Source organism: Lichenostomus cassidix, chromosome 7 (genome assembly GCF_008360975.1).
Source record: "Lichenostomus cassidix isolate B80296 chromosome 7, HeHo_3.0, whole genome shotgun sequence".
Lineage (NCBI taxonomy): Eukaryota > Metazoa > Chordata > Aves > Passeriformes > Meliphagidae > Lichenostomus > Lichenostomus cassidix.
In genome coordinates, this window is record NC_139488.1 from 13,521,844 (window position 1) to 13,542,957 (window position 21,114).

At 37.0% G+C, this 21,114-nt stretch overlaps 1 protein-coding gene across 6 annotated transcripts in view; it reads right to left on the reverse strand.

Annotated features, from left to right (window-relative positions):
• The window catches only part of NBEAL1 (neurobeachin like 1), a 79,561-nt gene that overhangs the window by 22,818 nt on the left and 35,629 nt on the right, over positions 1-21,114 (reverse strand). For all 6 annotated transcript variants that reach the window (XM_085066260.1, XM_085066259.1, XM_085066263.1 and 3 more), the window contains 26 exons: positions 20,531-20,629; positions 19,847-20,427; positions 19,050-19,182; positions 18,338-18,457; positions 17,224-17,527; positions 16,233-16,318; positions 15,813-15,902; positions 14,125-14,293; positions 12,977-13,110; positions 12,423-12,582; positions 12,224-12,326; positions 11,347-11,503; positions 10,711-10,869; positions 10,204-10,363; positions 9,846-9,934; positions 8,457-9,038; positions 7,937-8,112; positions 7,430-7,583; positions 5,870-5,998; positions 5,254-5,559; positions 4,995-5,144; positions 3,900-4,057; positions 3,519-3,643; positions 2,665-2,791; positions 1,415-1,563; positions 448-581 (listed from right to left, as the gene is read on the reverse strand). In XM_085066260.1, coding sequence (XP_084922386.1) covers positions 448-581; positions 1,415-1,563; positions 2,665-2,791; positions 3,519-3,643; positions 3,900-4,057; positions 4,995-5,144; positions 5,254-5,559; positions 5,870-5,998; positions 7,430-7,583; positions 7,937-8,112; positions 8,457-9,038; positions 9,846-9,934; positions 10,204-10,363; positions 10,711-10,869; positions 11,347-11,503; positions 12,224-12,326; positions 12,423-12,582; positions 12,977-13,110; positions 14,125-14,293; positions 15,813-15,902; positions 16,233-16,318; positions 17,224-17,527; positions 18,338-18,457; positions 19,050-19,182; positions 19,847-20,427; positions 20,531-20,629 — 4,734 coding nt within the window. The remainder of the gene's footprint in view (positions 1-447; positions 582-1,414; positions 1,564-2,664; positions 2,792-3,518; positions 3,644-3,899; positions 4,058-4,994; positions 5,145-5,253; positions 5,560-5,869; positions 5,999-7,429; positions 7,584-7,936; positions 8,113-8,456; positions 9,039-9,845; positions 9,935-10,203; positions 10,364-10,710; positions 10,870-11,346; positions 11,504-12,223; positions 12,327-12,422; positions 12,583-12,976; positions 13,111-14,124; positions 14,294-15,812; positions 15,903-16,232; positions 16,319-17,223; positions 17,528-18,337; positions 18,458-19,049; positions 19,183-19,846; positions 20,428-20,530; positions 20,630-21,114) is intronic.

Sequence of the window (21,114 nt, forward strand, 5' to 3'; positions counted from 1 at the left end):
TATCTTAGTCCCTCATAAAAAGGATCACTGATATTACCCATTGGGGAAAAAAGTTCACTTCCTAAACCATGGAATATCAGTAATTTCCACTGTTGTTGTAAAAAAGGAAGTCCCCTTTGATTTGTAATTAATTCGCTCCATCTTTAAAAATATGTATGGGATTCAAAACATTTAGATTACTACTGATTTAATTTGAATTAAATAATCGTTCTGTATAATTGAGAGAGAAGAAAAAGAAGAATCTTGTTTTGTCTATCTTTTCACAATTAATCAGTTTCTAGATGTCAGACTGCAGTCCAGTTTTCCATAATGAATGTGTAAAGCAAACCTTTTACTACTAGTGTTACAGTATTATGAAAGACACCAGACTCAAATTAGATACAATATGAACTTAAACTCGACCATTGTGTTAATTATATAAATCCATGAAATTTAGGAAACCCATACCTCTTTATTGAAGTTGAGGAAATAGTTGGTTTGATCTGTAAGGAAGATCTCCAAAGCTGACCTCCTCAGATTGTACCGACGCAAATGTATCTCTCGAATTTGAGAAAGATGCCATTTGAAATCAAAGCCTACCCCTAGGAAGAGCACTTTGTTTATTGACTTGGAATATACATTAAAAAAAACCCTTTTCATATAGACACAGTGCAGTACAAGCTCCAATCACCTCAGAGTTATTCCTAGAAAAGGAAAGTCTTATAGCTGACTTGATTAAAAACATTTTGCTAGGAAAATACTAACTTCAGACATTTTTTTGCTGAAAGAAGTGATGCAAGAAATACCGGATGGAATGTAGAATTTGCCTTTGCTTTCTGATTAAAAACACATTATAAATGTATTCTGTTGACAAAAAATATGAACCAACCCCCTTTGCTTCCTTCAACAGGCTCAAACTTTTATGTTTAGATTTCCCAAAGGCTGAAATTTGCTATATTGATTTGGAATTTACTATTATTTGTCCAACATTTCAGTTCAGTGCTTTCACAGCCAGCTGTGTATGTTCTAATAAAATTCCCTAAATTAAGATAGATGGTTAATGCTTACACACAACTACATTTTAATCAATGCATGAGTAAAGCATTATTTATCAGGAAGAACACAGAGATGCCATTTAAGAAGCAAATTAGAGGTAGTAACTTTTTTTTAGTCAGCAGATACCTTAGTAAGTTATTTTTAAGAAGTACTAGGAATAGTGAACCAATTTACCAGCTCAGAAAGTACAGTTCCAGATTCTTGACTCTGAATGGATCAGCCAGCTACTGACCATCAAGTGCAATATTAATTTTAAGTACAGATCAAAAACTTGTCTCTTTACAATTACTTTGACACTCATTTTTGAAATGTAAACTTAGCCTCCTAAAAGCAGAACGCTGAACTGCACTGAAAATAAAGAGATATTGATCATGCTCACCTTCCTCTTTTTCAATGCTACCATCGAAAAAATAGATGTGCTGGGTTGTGACCTCCAGCCTGCCTGGTATCACGTCAATTACTGTAATGAGTTCACAGTCTTCAGACAATATTAGCTTTTCTTTTTGACTTTCCTCATCCTTCTCATCCCTGCAAAAACACCACTAAGTGTTACAGGGTCAAGTAGATTATACTGTTGCTTAGGTCCTCAGTAAGAGCACAGTTCAGAAAAGAATTACATTTGAAAGAATTACATTTAATGAATTACATTAAAACTACAGCATGAACAATTATATAAAGCTACTTTCATCAGCAGCCTTGGGTGTTTCAGACTGGACCACGAACATAATTTCATAGCGTTGCTCTTCAGTCTTGACATTTTGGTCTCAGGCACTTCCCCTGAAGCATGAAAACATCAGGCTGCCTTTTCCTTTTCTTATTTAATTGTTAGGTGCTTAAATTTTGTGGCCCAGAGCAGAGCTGAGTTCCAGTTCATGTGACTAAAATTATCTTCAGGGTTATTTGGCTATATGCCACAGCAAGCATTTAATAACCTTTAAAGTACAAACTGTATCAGTATCACTCCAAGTGCCACATCTCTACTGGACTTGAACAGCACTGACACACAAATACATGCACAACATCACACATCCAATTACTGAAGCAAAGCATTTGCTATCCTCCCTCTACTCCCCTTTCCCTGCTCTCTCTCTCTCTCCTGCCTTTTTTTCGTTGCAGTCACACAAGTGACATGAAGGAGGCACAGCAGGCCTTCTCTCCAGAATGCTCTAAAACACAAGGTTCTTTCCAGCACTTGAATGCCAACCATACAGATTTTCATGCTAAGCAGGTGACAGTAGAGTGAATGGCCATGGAAACTATGGACAAGAGGAAGTTCCAATCTGGTCCATGTCCATACAGGACAGATTACTTCTTGAGAATTACACCCAATGTACATAGTAGAAAAGTCTCAACAGTTCTGTAGGTTTAGCTTCAGACCAACTGTGAGCAGTGAATCACTATTGGATCCTCACAAACATCTGCTCTGCCTTCTTTTCCCTGGGGCTTTTCATGATTCAGTGGTGACAATGACAAATCCACCAGTAACTTGGCTAATCAAAACTGGCCTGGGTTGAATTGTTAAAGCCAGACAGAAGCAAACTTTGTATGCTAATCAATTCCCAAAGTTGTTTCTCATCCTTACCCCTAGCAAAGAAAGAAATTACAATTGTTCTATTCTGTTCTACTTACAAATTGGAACTGGCTGCTGTATCTTCTTCTGGTAGTTCTAGGACATCATCTTCCAAGTCACTCACTTTCACCTGCTTCACCACCTCCAGAAGCAGAGACTCACTAGAGGGCTGTGTCTGGTGCACACCTATCATAAATGCACATAACAGCTCAGAACACTTTTTGCTGCAATACTTTTGGAAATCTGAACTATTAAGTGTATCTTCTATGGTTGAACATTGGTTTTAACCATGCAAGAAGCAGCCATACTTCTTAAGTGTTTTTGTGGTTAAGCAGAACACTAGAAGAAGTCCTTGAGCTACACTGAAAATTGTGACAGTAAAAAAGGACCACAAGCACTGCATTGGCTTTTTGCTTATGTGGGTTTACAAAAGTGTTTTAAGTTTGTTTTTTTTTTTTTCTTGAGCCTTGATATCCAATACACCTAACTTAACAGTTACACCCCTAACTCAGACTTTTGAAACCAAGCACTTAATTTCTACATGTTTTAATCATAAATTCTAAAATGTTTTGGACAAACACTGCTTATTCTGACCTCATTGTTTCTTTCTTGAAGAAATAATCTCATACAAGAAAGTTTGCGACTGCTTATTTTAAAACAAAGGAGTGAACTTGCTTTTACTGCACAACAAAAGCACTCATTTCAATGAACCAGGGCAAAAGAATTCTACTCAGCAGGAAAATGCTGTTTCAGGTCAAAGAACCACTTGATTATTATAGATTTTATTATAGATGAAATTAAGAAAAATCGAGATTTAAGTATCTAGCATATACTGCTTGTTAACACAAAGAGGAAAGTGGGTATCTTTCTTTGGTAAGAACTCAAGTGAAATAAATAGCAAATACAACTTTACCTAAATTATCTCTCAGGTCACTGGCATCCTGATGAGAGTTGAAGTTGTAATTCTGCACTAGTTTTAGTCTCATACGTGAAAAATTTTCCACGTTGGAAAGTTTCCAGTGAACAGGACGCTGTTTCCTAGGAAAACAATATTCATAGAAATAGTGTGAAAAAAGTAAAGACCTACATGAATGAACTGATTACAAAAGAAAGCACATTTAGAAAAATACTGGTCATCCACTTGTATATCGTAAAAAATAAACAATTAAAATGCAGTTTATTGCTTTTGTTTCACATTGCAGCTCTGACCCTCAGTTTGACCTAACCATGTGAAACAGTCATGTGAGCAAGTATCTTTTAAGCATCATATAGAGTTTAGGAACTCCAGTCTCACCTTTCAGCCCAAGGACCACGCTCGGAGAATAGGTAAAGCTGGGCTGCTCTCCACTGTCTCAGAGTGGCTGTGTGTTGACTGCTGAGTTGCTTTAGCATACTGTTGTACCGCAGGTTTTCCTGCCGAGCCTTCCTGCTGAATGGCTCCACAAAGTGCTCCTGAAAGACCATTGCAAATAAATCTAGCATTGAATTCAATCTGATCATAGAAAACACAGTTTTGTGGTTTCCAAGAATTCTCATAAAACAAGAAAAAACAAAGAAAGTTTAGCAATAAAAAATTCTGAAATTTTAAGTTAATACTTATGAGAGAAATTTTAGAAAGCTTAGAACTAGCAGAAATAATGCCAGACTTTGATTTAAAGATGTGAAGAAAGCATTATCAATGCTGAATCCACATGAAAGCAATTTTTCATCATCAGAAAAGCGCTCAGTATTAGAAAGCCGACAATAACAGGAAGATTTTTCTTAAATTCTGGTTTTTTAGAATGTGACTCATACTGTATTTTTCCTTTAGCTACTTGAATAAAATAGACCTACAAGTTTTGTTATTAAGAGAGCAAATGGGAAACAAGAGAAATGTAACCTCACTATGGTATTTCCTATAATAACCAGTTAGTTCTAATGGTGAAACTGAATCTGGACCTCATACAGAAAGGTCAGTTTACAAGCAGTTTTCCCACATTAAATAAGAACCGTTCACTGTTTTAAATGTTTTAATTGCATTGAAATAGTGTTAAAGAAAAAACCCAAATAAATAGCTCATGATGGAGAACAGGTCTTAATAATTCAAACACAAATCAGAGTAAAAGAAGATGCAGCCTAGGGCTGAGCATATTTCTAGGCTGCTGTATGAAAAGGAAGGCCTACTGTACTGAAATAACTGCTTACACGCAAGACTCTTAACAGAGAGGGCAGAATTAGAAAGCATATCCTACAAGTGCATATAGTCCCATTGCCCATAAAATCTTAAGACAATTAACCCGTCTACAATCACTTGAACTGGATCATCCCAGAATTAATTTTCTCCATCTTTCAGAAGGCAACTCATGAGAGAGCTCCTTTAAGGGAACCTTGCACTCACTGAAAACCTTACCTGAAATTTAAGCTTACTTTCTCCTCTTTCCCGGTCTCGCTTGTGCATGTTCACCATAAATGCTTCATAACAATCTTTCCAGTAAAGTGCCATCTGCTCATTATCATGTCTGAATGAATTCTCTTCATACTGCTTCATATTTGGAATAATCTGGTTCCACCAAAGCAAAATTAAAAGCACAACATGATTTCTGAATGGGTTCCTCTGCTTTCACAGCTGAAAAGAGGGGGGAAATGATACGAAAAGAATTACTACTTACATATTTGTCAATATAAACCTGCCACTCATCAGATCTGCAGTATTCTTGAAAGTCCTCAAAGAAAGATGGACTTCCATTGGTAGGAGGCAATGAAGGGAGATGCAGGTTCATGAAGAGAAGTTCATAAATCTTGGATACCAATGTCCGAACAAGGGGAATCAAAAACGAGTAAGTTTCCGTCTTCTCTTCAATTGACCTACTCAAAATGCCTTCCAATTTCCCCAGGAGGTAGCACGCTTCAGGCTGGCTCTCAATTACTTTGGTCTGAAGAAGGGTGTTTAGTTTGGCTGCTGCCATTGCACAGACCTACAAAAACAAGCAACAAAAACCAAATGCAACCCTCTTTGAGCACCCATCTTTTCACTGCCACTCATGCCTGCACAGTCCATCCTCAAACAGAGGCCCTCTACCTCTCTCACACTGCAGAGGTGCACATTGATAGGACTGTAGAGTCAACTTGCAAATGATAAGAACCAATAAAACATCTTTCCTATAGAAGGATGAGGGACTGCCACAGGTCTGCTCACTGGTATGAGCAGCTCTCCCATAAACCACAACAGTTAGATCAATTGTGCCTTTAAAACCTCAGTACCACTTGCAGGAATCTGCAACAAACCTGTAAGTTGTCTTGTGCAATGAATCCAAGGAGCAGCTGGACTTGCACCTGTGAAAGCCTAATTGCTTCTAGGCCAGCAGAGTACCAGACTGACAGGCTATCCATGAGAGTCACTAGTTCCTCCAAGAGCTATTACAGAAACAGAAAATTTGCATAAATTTAAATAAATAAAATAAATTTAAATAAAAGTAACTATAACCACTCTAGCTGGAGACACAGTAATTTCAAAGAGCTGAAGAAGAGGCTCTGTTCACACTTCTAACTTAACCAAACACAGACAATCATACCAGAGCACTGCAGTTAAACAAGTAATTTGAAGAAATTTCTCATGACAAAAATCTACCTAGCCCAGTATGTTGTCAAGTATCTCCCCTGAATAAAGCCATATATATATATATGTATAGTACATATGCTTATTGTTCTTCCTATAAATTAACTCCAATAAATGCCATTCCCTTAGAAAATTTAAAAGATTCCACTCTAGAAGGCACTTCTTTCTGTCAGTATTTAGATAGAAGAAGTGATACAAACCTTGTGAAAGGTGGGTATTCCCAAGGCAAATGGCACATTTCACTATCCAGCTGTGTTTCCTTACAACTAATATACCTTGATATATTTTCTAACAAATTACTCAAATGTAAAATCATTCTGACTGAAATATCCTGTTTAGGGTATTACAGTGTTTTAAATTCTCACCAGGCACAGTGGAAGATAATTTATGAAAGTATTGTTATTTTCAATTCAGAGTTGGCAAGAACCACAACTCTCATTGCTCGAAAGTTCAGATCTCATTTCTAATTAGGTTTCCAAACAGAAGGCAAAGCTTTTACCAAGAAGAGACTCTTTAAAAACGAGCAATTTAAAGCCTTAAATTATGTTTACTTATAAGCAGACATTTTGGAGAACAGCTTAGGAATTACTGTGTTAATGACTCTTGACACAATACATTTTTTTAAAAAAAGTAGCCTTAAAAATATTTTCTTAAGGATTTCTTGTGATATAATGATGGTTTCCATATAATCTCTCTCCCTTTTTGCTTAGAACAACTAAAAAGCAATGACAACTCAGCCTGTGAAGGAAGCAAGACCAGAGCCAGAAATTACATAAATGCTGACATATGTTGAAACACCAATATGGGTCAAAAGCCAGTTTTCCAACTTGGAACTGAGAGCAGAGTTATGGCTGGTCTTTTATTCAGGACATGCAGAGTCATAAATGCTGATAAACAGTGCAAAATCTGCTTAAGGTTACAACTGATAGTGTTTCATTAGCTTTTACATTTTCTAAATATTTCTCCAGCCTGAAGAGATCTGGATTCTCAGTAAGGTGTACCAATTACATGCCTATTCAATTTGCAAAATTAACTATATTCCTTGTGGTAAGTATTCACACTTTTTTATTCATAAAGGTGCACTCTAATTCATTCCAATATAAATCCTTACTCTGCAATATCTGTGGTTAAAAAACATATGAGTAGAAGGGGTGACAGTGTCCAAACTAACAACTTTCTTGTTACCATTTCAGCCTATATACAGTACTTTCATTATGCAGTTACTGTACCTTTTCTGTCCATAAATTTGAATTAATTAGTCCTTCAGCCTGCAGGAAATCTTGTACAATTAGCAAGAGCTTGAAGGCATTTTCAGCATGTGTAGGGAGAGCTTTTGAATCTCTGTTATCAGTGACTGACCATTCTAACATCTTCTCCAGCAAGCTGCATGGAAAACAAAATCCCAAAGTAAGTATTACATGTCCTCAGTATAAGTGGCTTTTAAAAAATCCAATTAAGTATTTAATTGAATCTCTTAGTCTGCAGTTACATAACTGCCACCTTCTTGATAAGCCAATGAGATAAAAGCGATTGAGAGATTCATGAAAACAGCGATAGTTTTAAAACCTTCTGGCCACACAACACTCTGAAATAGGCACTGAAATGTATTTCTGACTGTATGTGACGAGAAAGCAAAGCAAAGTACATCTTGTTGGGAAACAGCCATCCCTTCCCAGCTTCACTCATGCCCCCCACTTTTTCTGTTTATCCTCAAAAGGGATGAACTGTACACTCACCTGAGTTTTATTTCATCAGAAGGCCGCAGCAGCTCATTAGACATCCCCAGTTTGGTGAGAGCAGAGAACACCTGTCCTCTCTCAATCCAAGCATCATCATCAGATTTTTCAATTCCTTTCCACATTATACACAGTAGGATATCTGTGAGTAACTGTACGAGTTCATTATCACTCCCCTACAAAATAAGTGAAATATTTAAAGCCCTTCTAGTGTGGAAAACCTTCAAAACATTTCTTATTCATCACAGTCCCTATGCTTTCATGTTTCAACATGTAAGTCTAAAGTCCAATTTAAAAGCTCATGAAAACACAAATGTAAGAGGCTTGCTTAAATAGAAAATCAAAAAACAATACACGTTACAAAAGGAAGTACCCCTACTCACTATAAAAGAGCCATAGTTTTTGCTTTTCTGTTGGAAGATAGGAGGGACAAAAAAATTATTTATTAGGGAGATTTGAAGAATAAAATGAAACTGCCAACAGCTGGAGAAATTATTAGCATAGGTAGTGAGTTACTTACTCCTAGGTTTTCAAGCAGAGAAAGCTCAGCAGTGAAGCCCACATCATTTGTACCACCCAGCTCTTTGTCAGGCTGCCCAGAGAAGGGCTTTGTGCTCTCTGTAGGTGAAGGAGTGCTGGGCTGGCTGTCTGTCATCTGATTCCCACCATCAGCCAGTTCATAGGAGTCAACACTGGACAGATCCAAACTCAAATGTGAAGGATTACTGTGCCACAATTCTTCTCGGTCCTCTGAACTAAAAGACATCTCTGCTGTGGATGCATCTTCCAGTGGCATAACAGAGAAATGGGCAGGGACATCCAGGGACTTGTTGTCTTCTAAACTCCACTGATCAAACAGACCATTAACTGATGCAAAGCTGCCAGCTTTGTCTCCCTCTGTCTTATCAGGTTGATGTTTCTGAAGCTCTTCAGTGGGAGGCTTTTTTTCCTCTTCCCTGGAGGAATCAGTCCTGTTCTCCTTAAAGCCAATCTGGACCTCTGAGTTTTCTTTCAGGAATAGTTTAATCAAAGTGTCCTGCCAGCCCAGCTGCTGAGAAATCTGTTGTGCTGCATCCACTTGGGAATGCAAAAGGTGCAAAATCTAAGGACAGAAGATATCCCATATATACACATTAATTTTAGCTTGTAATTGCACCCATCTGGCTTTTTAATTAAACATTTTACAATCTTAGAACTTCTTTACTTTTCTTACAACCTTATACAAAAAGCCACAATTGGTTAATAATAAGCAAACAATCTACAAAATCATTTTTCTTCATGCAAAGTAAGTATTTTAGAAAAAAGAAAAAACATTCTCAGGAGTAGGAGAGTAAAGGAGAGAAAAGCTGTCAAAGCATATTTGTAAGCTGCCATATTTCAGCAACTTTTCTTCTGCAACAATTCCTTCAAAAGCCATTTATGTCAATAAATAGTCTCATTCAGCCATAGTTTAAAAAATATCTTGAATAGAAAATGCTTGATTAGGAACTATTAAATAGATAAAACTAATAAAATTTCAGTATTAATAGCTTCTTGATACTGTTATTCTTGATTATAGTTCCAATTTTTTTCATTTTGTGAAACCTTAATAGTCAATATGGTATCTCACAGCTACATTCAGTACTAATTCCAGTGATACAAGCTTTGAGAAAACTCAGTAACTCAAAGAGCCTACTGTCTCAAACCTGTAGAAAATTCAAGCTATTTATTTTGGCTTTTAAAAAAAAGTGCTTGAGTACACAAAATTCAACAATAAGTGACAGATGGGTTTAATTTTTAAAATAAATCATTGCTAAAGAAAACAGTAACAACAAATACTGCCACTGTGTTTTAAAGAAATAAGTTATCTATCACTGTACAGTTTATGGGCTTGAAGGCCAGTATTCCAGTTCTAAAGAAGACAACTAACCTTTCTACAGATAATCACTCTCATGTTTATATCTGATCTATGAGCCAGATGCACTACAGCTAGCAGATCTTTATAATTCACAGCAGGATCTGTAGGGAAGAAAGAAAAAAGCCATATATCACATGAGAGAATGTAACAGCTAAATATTTTTAAATTGCCTTGGAAGTTATGTCTACATGCAGGGACAGTAAAAGGAACCAACTTCAGGGAACTAAGAAAATGTTAGTGGAGACCAATGGGAACTTTGAATGGAAGAGCTCTGCAAGTAACACCTCTGGCTTTCCTGAGAAAAAGCCAGGTATGTTTGCCTCTGAGCAGCAGGAGTGTACTAATGTCAGACACAACACTTGCCAATTACCTGCATACAGAACTTGGTTAAGCAGGTTTCTAATAAGAGAAACAGTAACTGATGATTCATTCAGCAGCAGCCCCAGCCCAGAGTACCCCACTTCTCTGAGTCTCATGCGGTGCTTGCTACGCTCATAAACTTTGGTACATTTCAGCATCTCTTCCACGATCTGCAAGAAAATGTAGACACAAATGCAAATTAAACACAAACAAACATCCAGATCCCTTAAACTTGTGTATGATATAACATGCTGGTCCACAATTTTTAAAATTAATTTGGCAAGCTAATTCAAACAACATGGACTTTTTTTTCAAAGATCCCAATACTTTATTTCAAGGGAACATTAATTCCTTTGTGACAATGCCATCTAGCTAGCATAACAGAAGAGACAGGAGAAAAACCAAACTTGGATGATTAGTATTTTTGTAATTGCATACACTTTTGCAGCCAGACCAATGAAAAACACCAATGTATGTTCAACTGATTAATTTAGGAACATAGAATTCAATTCATTACCTTGAACACAAGTTCTCTAAGCCTGTCAGAGTATCTTTGATGCAATAACAGAGCATAAAGAATATCAGCATTCCCTGGTTCAAAGAGCAATAAAAAAAGCTGGTCTGGGGTTGGACTGGAATGAAGTAGGCTGAAGAGAATGTCCAAAATTCCGCAGAGCTACAAAATTAAGACAACTAAATTAATCCACAGTTCATTCAGACTTCATGCTCTGTTTTAGGAAAATTTTCTTGAATTTTAAGTTTTACCTTTGCTGGTTAATACACATTTTGTTGCTCAGTATTACTACTTCTAAACATTTTTTAATATATTTTTTCTCTATATAGAACATCATATCAAATTAAGCAGAGATACAAAGCAAGCTAAAGCGCTGCTGATGTCTACAAAATAGAAACTACATCATTACATATTCTGATCAGTTGAAGTTCTGTTCATTTGGTTTTTTAAGCTAACTTTTCTGATGGCACGTCCTATCTCAGCTACATCTAAAAAGACCACACATAAATTAACATTTTGCTTGTGGTTTTCTTCTTTGTTCACCCTTTTTTTAAGTACACAGGGCAAGGTTTCTAAATGCCAAGATACAAAACCAAAACATGTACAGTTTAAGCTATTCATTTATGCCATGTTGGATACCTGCTCCTCGTCACTGGTGGCAGCTATGTATCCTACAATGCTCTGAATTTCTTCATGTGTTCCACCTTTGCTCAGGAAATATTTGATCAGTCCATACAGGGATGTCCGTATTGTTCTCAGGTCATCAGGAGCCAAATCACTGTCTTTACAACCAGTCCTGTATGCCAACAGACCAGAAAGGCAACCTAAGGAAGTTCTTCATGGCTCATTAACAGCAATTTGATGGTGCCAGTTTGGTAATTTTTCACCTACCCAGGTACCATGAAGAAGTTTTCAATTTTTACTGGGACTCAAGCCAGTGAATACTACTAGGCAGATCAGACTTAGCAGGTCTATAAATGCCCTGAAATGTAGACTTGTACTGATCTGGATATAAATCAGGATTGCAGGTTCTCACCTCCCACAGAAAAGAGCAAAGCCTCTACCCATTATTCATCAAGGACATAACTATATTCACAAGCAGATATAAATCACCAATACTTAAAGGTAACATTTTAAATTTCTTAAGAAGTCCTACTTCAAATTCTACAAGTATTTAAAAGAACTTAAAATGCTAAACACCTTCCTTTTTATAATGGTAATGATCTATGACTTAATTTGCATGGTTGAACACAAGTCCTACAATTTTGTAATTTTAATTACTTTTACAAGCACTCCTAGCATCACTGACAAACTTCACATAACCTTAACATAATAAAAATTCAAGGCAAGGAAAAGTAGTAAGTCAAATGGAAAAATTAATGCAATTTTGTAAATTAAATCAACTACCAACATCCAACCTGCAGTTTTATGTCTTAATTTTCTCACTAGAATGATGGTAAAAAACCCCAAGAGCCACATACAATAAATGAGGAGTCAGAAGTAGTAAAACTCATACCCATAATAAATCCTGAGTGTGTCTAGAAGAAACTGTACACCATACTTCTTTCTGAAGAGTCTTCTACTGTCTTTGATGATTGTAGAAAGATACTGTATATGTCCTGCAATATAAAGTTTTCTTTTAGAACCAAGATAAAGATTTGTGTCAAGTGATGAGTACTGTGTCTTCACACAGTTGCCCAAGTCCAAGAGCTCACCGATTCTGAAGGGAAAGTCACCACTGTTCCAGATACTGAAGTCAAAAAGTAAGTGTTGATACATCTGTTGCAAAAGCTGCATGTTCTTTTCTACTGAGACTTGTTCTATCAACAACTGTACAGCCATCAGTACATTCACATCCATTAAGATTCTTGGCACCTTGTAAAATAACACCAGGTGTTAGCATTCAGAATACTGAATGTTCTAATAATATTTCTTATTAAAAAATGAAAGTTTAAGTTTCTTTTATTTTCTGCAGCAGTGTCTGCTCCATTAAAGCAATACAAGAAACACAAAGGTAGTCTACCTTGAGTAACTGAACAATGCAGTATCTATATCAAAAAAGCACATAACGAAAAAAAACAATGAAATACTGTATTCCACTTTGCAGATAAAGACCAACTTCTCACACCTTTTTGCTTTCAGAAACACAAGAAAGAAAAGTACTAACTAAGGAGGCCTTTAAGGCCCCTGGCATCCTGCTACACTTCAAAATAATCAGGACCTCATCCGTAAAATTCGTTATTAAAGGATGTTTCTCAAGTTTGCTCACCTTCTGTAACAAGGCTCCTAGGGTGGCAACTCCATGGGAGTGAATGAGATTTTCTTGATTAACATGATGTCTTTGAATAAAGTGTTTTATCATCAAGATGAAAGTTGCAACTATGTTCTTCTCCAGACGTGCTTCTGCAGAACAGAACAACAGTAGCAAAATTATTATGGCTTATCATTGGATCACTGGATAAAAAATAGAGGGGAAAATGTAAAATCAAGTGTTTATATTCCTCACTATTTCCTGAACATCTCAACTCCTGTTCCCTAGCTATAGACTGTCTTTAGATTTTTTTCCTGTGCAGAATCATAGCCATTCCATGCCTCTCTCCAAAACAAAATGATCCAAGTCCTGACTTCAATTGCTTCACCCATGGCTACAGTTTACAACTTTCTTTGTTATAATCTTTTGCATATGCTGCAACTATTTTCCCTCTGTAGATGCAAGCTGACACTTTCTAGCCATGGTACACAAAAAATTAGAGACAGAGAAAAAGATCTATTTTTTAACCTTACTCCACCATTCCATCTTTGAAACAAACAAATTTAAGAAGTAGTGTTTTCCCTTGCAAGGTCTGATTTCACAGTGTTTTTTGTTAAGGTCAAAATTAATTCTCAATATAGCAAAGTTTTAACAAATCCACTCTTAAAGCATCCCTTCAATTTCTTTTAATTTTACTGTGACTGTGTGTGGAAGAGGTAGGAGCCTGAACATTTTAGTAAGAAAATAAAAGTTTGGCTAAAAGCTAAATAGTAGTATTGTGATGCTGCTGTCTCCATGTGGCTGTGTGACCCAGCATCCAAGTTGTAGGCAAGTTTCTCCTGTTGATATTAGTAGGTTTTATGTCAAACAATTTCTCAAAATAATCAGAAGTGAAATTAAAACAATGTCATACCTTGGCACTAATAACGGTACATCAAGAAAAGAAAAATCATGTTATTAAACACAGCTATACTAGAAATATGTTACCATATTATTTTTATGTAGTGCTGAACTTTTGTATTCAGTGTCCATGTCAGATATCTAGGAACAGAAAGAGCTTTCCAGCTTTACATAGGTGATCTGGAAAATCCAGCTCATAAGAGATAGCTTTCAGTCATTCACAAAAAGACTTTTAAAATCATGTCACTTCAGCTGCACTTTCCTACCTGATGCCTTTGTGGATGACAACACCACCCAGTCACCCTCTACAGGAGTTAATAGCTCTGGAGGCAGAGTTTCCCCTTCAGACTTCTCAGGCATCTGTCCACCAAGAAAGCTGATCTGCTCCAGCAACGGAAACAGCACATTTATTCCACCAATACAGTTGATCATATCCTGAATCAAGAGAAAAGGGAGGAAAAACATCAACATAAATAAAATCCCCTCAACTAGAGCAAAAATTTACTCCACATACAGGAGTACTCACAAATCAGAATCTCTCACAGGCCACTTTGAAACTAGTTTATAAGGCTGTTTAACAACAGCATTGCTCAAGTTTTAGCAATCACAATTACACATGGGCCTTCCTGTCAGTTCTTGTTTTGAAAGTACATTTTTTACATTTCCTTCCTCCTCCCACCATATAAACACTGGAAACTGAAGGATATAAAAACAGAGAAAGAATCTTCTGCTAAATATATTTGAAAAACAGAAAAAACATGTTTCTGATTTCTAAGTTACTTGCAGCAAGCAGTAAGAGAAGACTACAAGATTACAGACATCTCTGCTTTAATCATCTTCCTGAAAGATTTCAACTTCAGGCAGTTAAAAAATTATACAATTTTATTTCGTTTTTTAAAATAATTCTGCACATACATCAATTCTAAGCTTCTCCTTTCAAGTGTCCTAAGGCCTCTTTTTTCCCCTCCTCCTCACAAGCAGAGATAGCACAAGACAGTCCCTGGAGTTGTTTAAGACTGGATGTAGCACTTGGTGCCACAGTCTAGTTGACAAGATGGTGTTTGGTCATAGGCTGGACTCCATGACCTCAGATGACTCTTCTAATTTAACTGATTCTGGATTCTATTATTCAAATAACTCTTCTTGTGCTAAGGTATAATATACTCAAATCACAAGATTTCTAGAAATGATTCACAACCACTTCAATTCAAAATCAGTGTCTCAGCAAGCTATTCAGAGACACCTACTCATTTCCCCAGCTTCATCCAATGACTATCATTGTGGAGTTCAAGTACTCACTACTGGGTAAAGAGGACAAACTGAAATATTTTAAAACTATTTCTATCATAGCAAAATTAACTATGAAGTGTCTGAATTTTCTTAACATTAGTCTCCACAAGTGGTTGTGGAGGTATGCACAGTGCATATGTACAGTGTAGCTCCAACAGTATATCCTTATCAATTAGTCCAGTCAATGTTCACTGATCTTTAAAAAAAAAAAGCAGGTCTTATTTATTTGTTCATACATCTTCCTCAAGATAAAAAAAGTGGTATTCTACTGACAAGTCACAAGTGTTAACCCTACTAATTTTAATCTAACTCACCGTTTATCACAGCAAGAAAATCATGATAGAATTCCCTAGAGATGACAAAATGCTCTCAATGTACAACATGCATTCACCATTATGATGAAGAATAGTCAACTACCACAAAGTATCTTCATGTACTGTGACAGTAAAAGCAGTCGCCCTCACAAATTCTCAATGAATGTAATGTAAATGCAACACTACCCCAGCTACAGCATTAGCCCATTAATTCTCAGTATAAAAACATGCTGTATCTGTTAAATATAATTTGCATTATGACAGTAACTTCCAGCTTTCCAAAAGTTCAGTGAAGGCACACAGCCACTGCCCTTTTTACATGAGATTCTGCCTCTTCAGAACACATTTACCTTGATGTCCCAGTTCACCACTTTGTTTCCAGTTAGTCGTCCATGTAGAAGATTTGCAGACAGGTCAAGACAAATGGGGTTTCTGCAGGCCTGTTAAATAAATGAAGAGGCCAGGATACCATTTAGGAAACAAGCTGCAGATCTTTGAACACAAGATTTTGTACCAATGTGTTGATATTAAAGTATTTAAACAATGTGCAATCCCTAGGATATCACATATGTCATTTTAGATCTGACATTCACTGTTGTACAAGATAATTCCATCCTTTTGCCAAACATGAACAAAACCTACTGTCTCTGCAAAAGACAACAGTTTAAGAAAGTTCTCACTGCTTCTTATCTTCCCATAAAAACTACAGTGCAAACACTGAAAGTAACACACACTCTGTAGTCAAAGAGAAATTATGTTGTGTTTCATACCTTTGGTGTATAATGAAGCAGCACCTTACTGGGGAGGTCTGCTACTTCAGCTTCTTGAGACTTCCATGGAGTTAAACAGTTTGGACCTATAAAAAAAAGGTATATAAAATTATATAATATATCTTTAAGAGTCCACTGGATGTTAATGTTGCTCTTTACAAATTTTATACTACCAAACTTGTTGGAAGAACAAATATCAGAATCTGAACCGTATCTATTTGAGACGTGCTTTGAAGCCGAGTCTCTGACTTAAATTATTTATTTCATAGGGTCTGCTTAAAAAGGAACACATTCTGCATGTAAAGCTAAAATACACAAAGAAGAGGCGTTTCTATACATTCAAACAGCTCTAATGTTTGTCTTTACAAATACCTACCTCATATTTCTCACTAATCTCTGTCATCAAGCCTAAACGACCAGAAAATGAGCAACCTTCAAAATAGTTTTGTTTAGTAATACAAAATACTTCCTTTAAATGATCCAAGTGTTTTAATGTTAAGCTGTAACAACCTCAAGTCATTATGAAACTTAATACCTTTAACACTTTGAACTGTACAAAGCTTTCAGAGTATTTTCTTTAAAATGACCATTTAATTATTGATTCTTATGGAAAAATCATCAAGCATAAACCACCTTTAAGTGGCCTATCAAAATACAGGCAATACTTTTAGGAGTATCAACTGTAAATTCATGTGTAGGCAGTCACAAAAATTCAGAACTTACAAGTGAAAATACTACCTAACATTTTAATTTTGGCAGGTCTGTACATACGATAAATGAGCTTATGCAAATACATTATTTTTAAATCAAACTTCATAACATACTTATTAAATGTTAAGCTTATTTGCTTTAAAGCCCTCTCATTTAGGTCAGCTCTGCAGTTCTTCTTGATTTTAAGTTTTTCATCATGTGTCTGCGTAGGGCAAAGCTTAGTGGGGTCTTTTTCATAACTCATTCCTTCTTCACTAAAACCAGTACAATCACCACTTACCTGCTAAATATAATGCTTTCACCTGAGAAGGTTGCAGTGCTTCATGAAAGATAATAACTGATCCAAGTTGGCCTTCCAAAGATGTTGGACACCCCCATTCACTGTCCTGAGTCCCTGCTGAGATCATCTTGGTGATGAACTCTGGTTTTCCAAGCACCCCACCCCAATTTCCTGTGGCAAGAATGCCCCCAAGTGATGTCCGATGGGGCATGATTGGGGAGGAAAAAGGTGGATCTGGTATCTGAGATGGAGGAGGAGTTGTTGTTCTTTGACCAGCTGAACCAATGCAGCAGGAAGTAAAAGACTGGAAAGTCACACGGTGAAGAAAGAAAACAAAACACATACTGTAAATCTAAGCTTTAAATCTGAAGACTGCGTCTAATAAATCTGAACTAAATAAATGAAACCAAGAGCAACAAGTTCTGTCCAGCCCCAAAAAACAAGCAATCCATCACAGTAGGCCAAAAAACAGAGCACACAATTCTCACAATAGGAGAACTCTCCAACTGGAGAGAACAACTTTCTCCAATTTGGTTACCTCAACTACTGCCTGACATCTGGCAGGAGCACAGCCAGGAAGGACAGTGCTCCACATATCCCTCTGTAAATACTCCTCTTACAGGCTATATTCCAAAATACTAATCCAGCATATCTGCTACTGTACGTAGCATCCAAAATTATTAGATTAACTGCATGTAAACTGCTTATCCAGTTACTGAAGCAGGAACAGCACTAGCATATCAAGGAAACATTCAAAAATGTAAGTAAAATAAATGAAAACACTGAAAATAACAGGGAATATTCCTCATTGAGTACTGTTACATCAATCCTACTGGCGGAGCTGCCATTTATTATGATGTCATCATAAATTATGTAAATGTGCTCAGGTAATTATTTTGAGGAAAATCCCATGATTTAATCAATGTCATCTGGTGGATTTTTTTGGTTTGTTTTTAAACTGAGATGACTAAATAAGCACTACTCAATGGTTAGTTACTCTCCAAAATGATATTCTGGACAGTATCCAAAGCTGAACATTATCAGCAATAGGCTGAACTCTCATTGTTCCATGAGAGCTCATCCTACCAGGGGTATGGCTCAGAAGGGAACTTACTTCATTCATAGCAGGGAATCGAAGCGGAGCAGAGACCTTCTGCTGTCCATTGATGTAGATATACACAAGGCTCTGCCCAAAGGGCCTCTTTCCAGGCACGTGAACAATAGTTATGTTGTGCTGGTTAAGCAATTAAAAAATAATAAAGTGGTTATTAAGAGCAGCGAAATTACTGTATGAAACTATTTAACTTCATGTCCACTAATCTGGCAAGGAAAGCACTTAAGAAAATAAATCCAAAGTATCAAAACTAATATAAGACCACCTATCAGCTGCTTCCATTTTAAAGCAGTAAATGTAATGTTGACATGCAAATAGGTTTTTGAAAAGAAAGATACAGCTCTTCCATAACAATGCAAATCAGTTTTTAAGTATAGGAATATAAAAGGGTAAGACAGAAGCAGCACCACAGCTATTTTATTCACATAGCACCACAGACATCTATGCTTGTTTGAATTTAATATAAAAAACCTCTAATTCTGTAACCAGCCTAATCAATAAAAAATGCCTAATAACACATGCATAAATCAGCTCAATCAAGAACTAATCTATGTGGAAAATTCTTGTGTCATTTGATATTAAATCTGCTCTTATGCAATAATTTATTGGTATATTATAAAACAGATTATTTGTAAAACGATCAAAAAATAGAATTTTGACTTCTGAGTTAACAATACAATGCTGAACAAAGTGTTGGTCAGTCAAATCTTACCCAGAGGGAGTCAATAAAACAATGGTCAGGCAGCATCACTGTTGCATATTCCCTCTTTGTGCAAACTGCAACCACCAATACCCCCGAGCACGTAATAAAGGCTTCAAACCCCATACCACTTCCTGTAAAAAAGCTACAGAAAGACAGAAAAACACACAATCAAAGACTTGCCTCATCTAAACTACCACCTAACAATACATTCATTAAGGAGAAAATCCACTTAAGTTGTTTGTTGGTTGTTCAATATTTACTACGCAACTGCCTGTTACTCTTGTTATTAGAAAAAAAAAAAAAAAAAAAAGACCAAAAAGACATTTTGGTTGCCTCTGAATGCACCCAGATAGTTAAATTATATCAGGAACTATTCATGTCAATATCCACTATTAAAGCACTATGAAGGTGTCTTCTCATTGTGCTCTTATGCAAATCCAGAGTTCACTACCTTTACAGCAAACTGTGGAAGGCTGTTTTGATTTTGGGGGCGGGGTGGGGAAATTGGTTAATGGTTTTTAATGTTGCTTTGTTTAAGCAATTAAACTCAACACAATTTGGAGTTACTGATGTTGAAACTGTAGATGACATTATAATAGAGAAACTACATTGTTATTTCTGTAACAGAACCTGCCTCTGGTGACAGATGAAACCTCTCTCTTTCCCAGACTAAGCATTATGTATTGCCTTCTGTGAAGATAAGCAGCAGCAGCACATGTCATGGGGTACCATATGCCACAGGGCACAGATGACCCACATCTGAGCTTGCAGCCGCTTGCAGCTTGCAGCAGCTACAGTAACTATACCTATAGAGCTGCTTCCTCTTGCCGCTTTTGCCCGTGGTGCCAGGGTCCACGCGGTCCTGGTCGAGGCAGAGCCAGGCGTTGAAGGAGAAGGCAGAGCCCGGCCACTTGTGGATGGAGGGCACGGCGATGCCAGCCATGCTGTGGTGCAGGTCGAAGTACTGCAGGGCGCTGGCCAAGCCCTGCTTGCGCGCCATGGCCAGCAGGGCTCGCATCACCGGCACCACGTAGGGGTGAGCACCGCGGGGCTCCTCTGTCCTCAGCAGCCGCACCAGCTGGAGCAGCTCCTCCGAGCCCATGGACTGGCTCCCCAAGGAGCCCAGGAGGGCAATCAGGTTCTCCGCACAGCTACTGTGCAGCGCCGAGTGCGCATTGAGGGTCTCGATGATACGGATGACCATGTTCGCATTGACACATGTGGCACGACTCTGTCTGTCAATACAGCAGATTCGCCTCAACCAATTTGAGATGAAAATCTGCAGCTCGTGTGATTCTAGTTCTGGAAGCCACTGGATAAGCAGCAATAGGGGCTGGACGTTACTAATGCCTAGTATCCCAACGGCCATGTGGTCACCTTCAACAGCCTGAAAAACAGCAGAGAACTCAGACATGAAATACAGTAAGATAGGGTTAGAAGTACTGTTGAAAGATGTAAGCATTTCTGCATTCAAAGCAAGCACAGCTCACCATATTCATGAGTTCTTCCAGCAATTCCCGTGAGGGTTGACCCAGTGATTTTAGTACCTCATATATGTGTGCATAACCAATCCTCTCCTTGAAGACCTCCTGAGGATAAAAATCCCAGTCTCACTAACAAATAAAACGGATAAAAATTGCTTGTCTAGTGCAGCAGGTTCTAATTTAACACAAAATTAGACACATAATAATTAGAATGCAATAATTACAGGTTAGGAATCTGGTTTTGGTAACATGTTCATTGTAATGTCCCTAGAATGCTGCAGATCAGAAGGATTTCACTGCAGCACACAGATAAATAAAAGTCAAAAGTTGTATTTTATTAATTACCTATAAAAGAATATAATTGCTTTGGTATAGTCCAAATGTTAATACTATCACAAAGAACAAATAGCTTCATTTTTCATCTTTTTAGTGCAAACTATAGCATGAAATGTTTATATTGAAAACTAGAAGTATTCTAATATTAATCTTTAAGTAAAAGATTTTCCTACACTAGATTAAAAATCACCCATCCTAAACACTTACAAATATTAGAGAAGAGCTCCAAGGAAGTTCTCCTCAAAACTAATTGG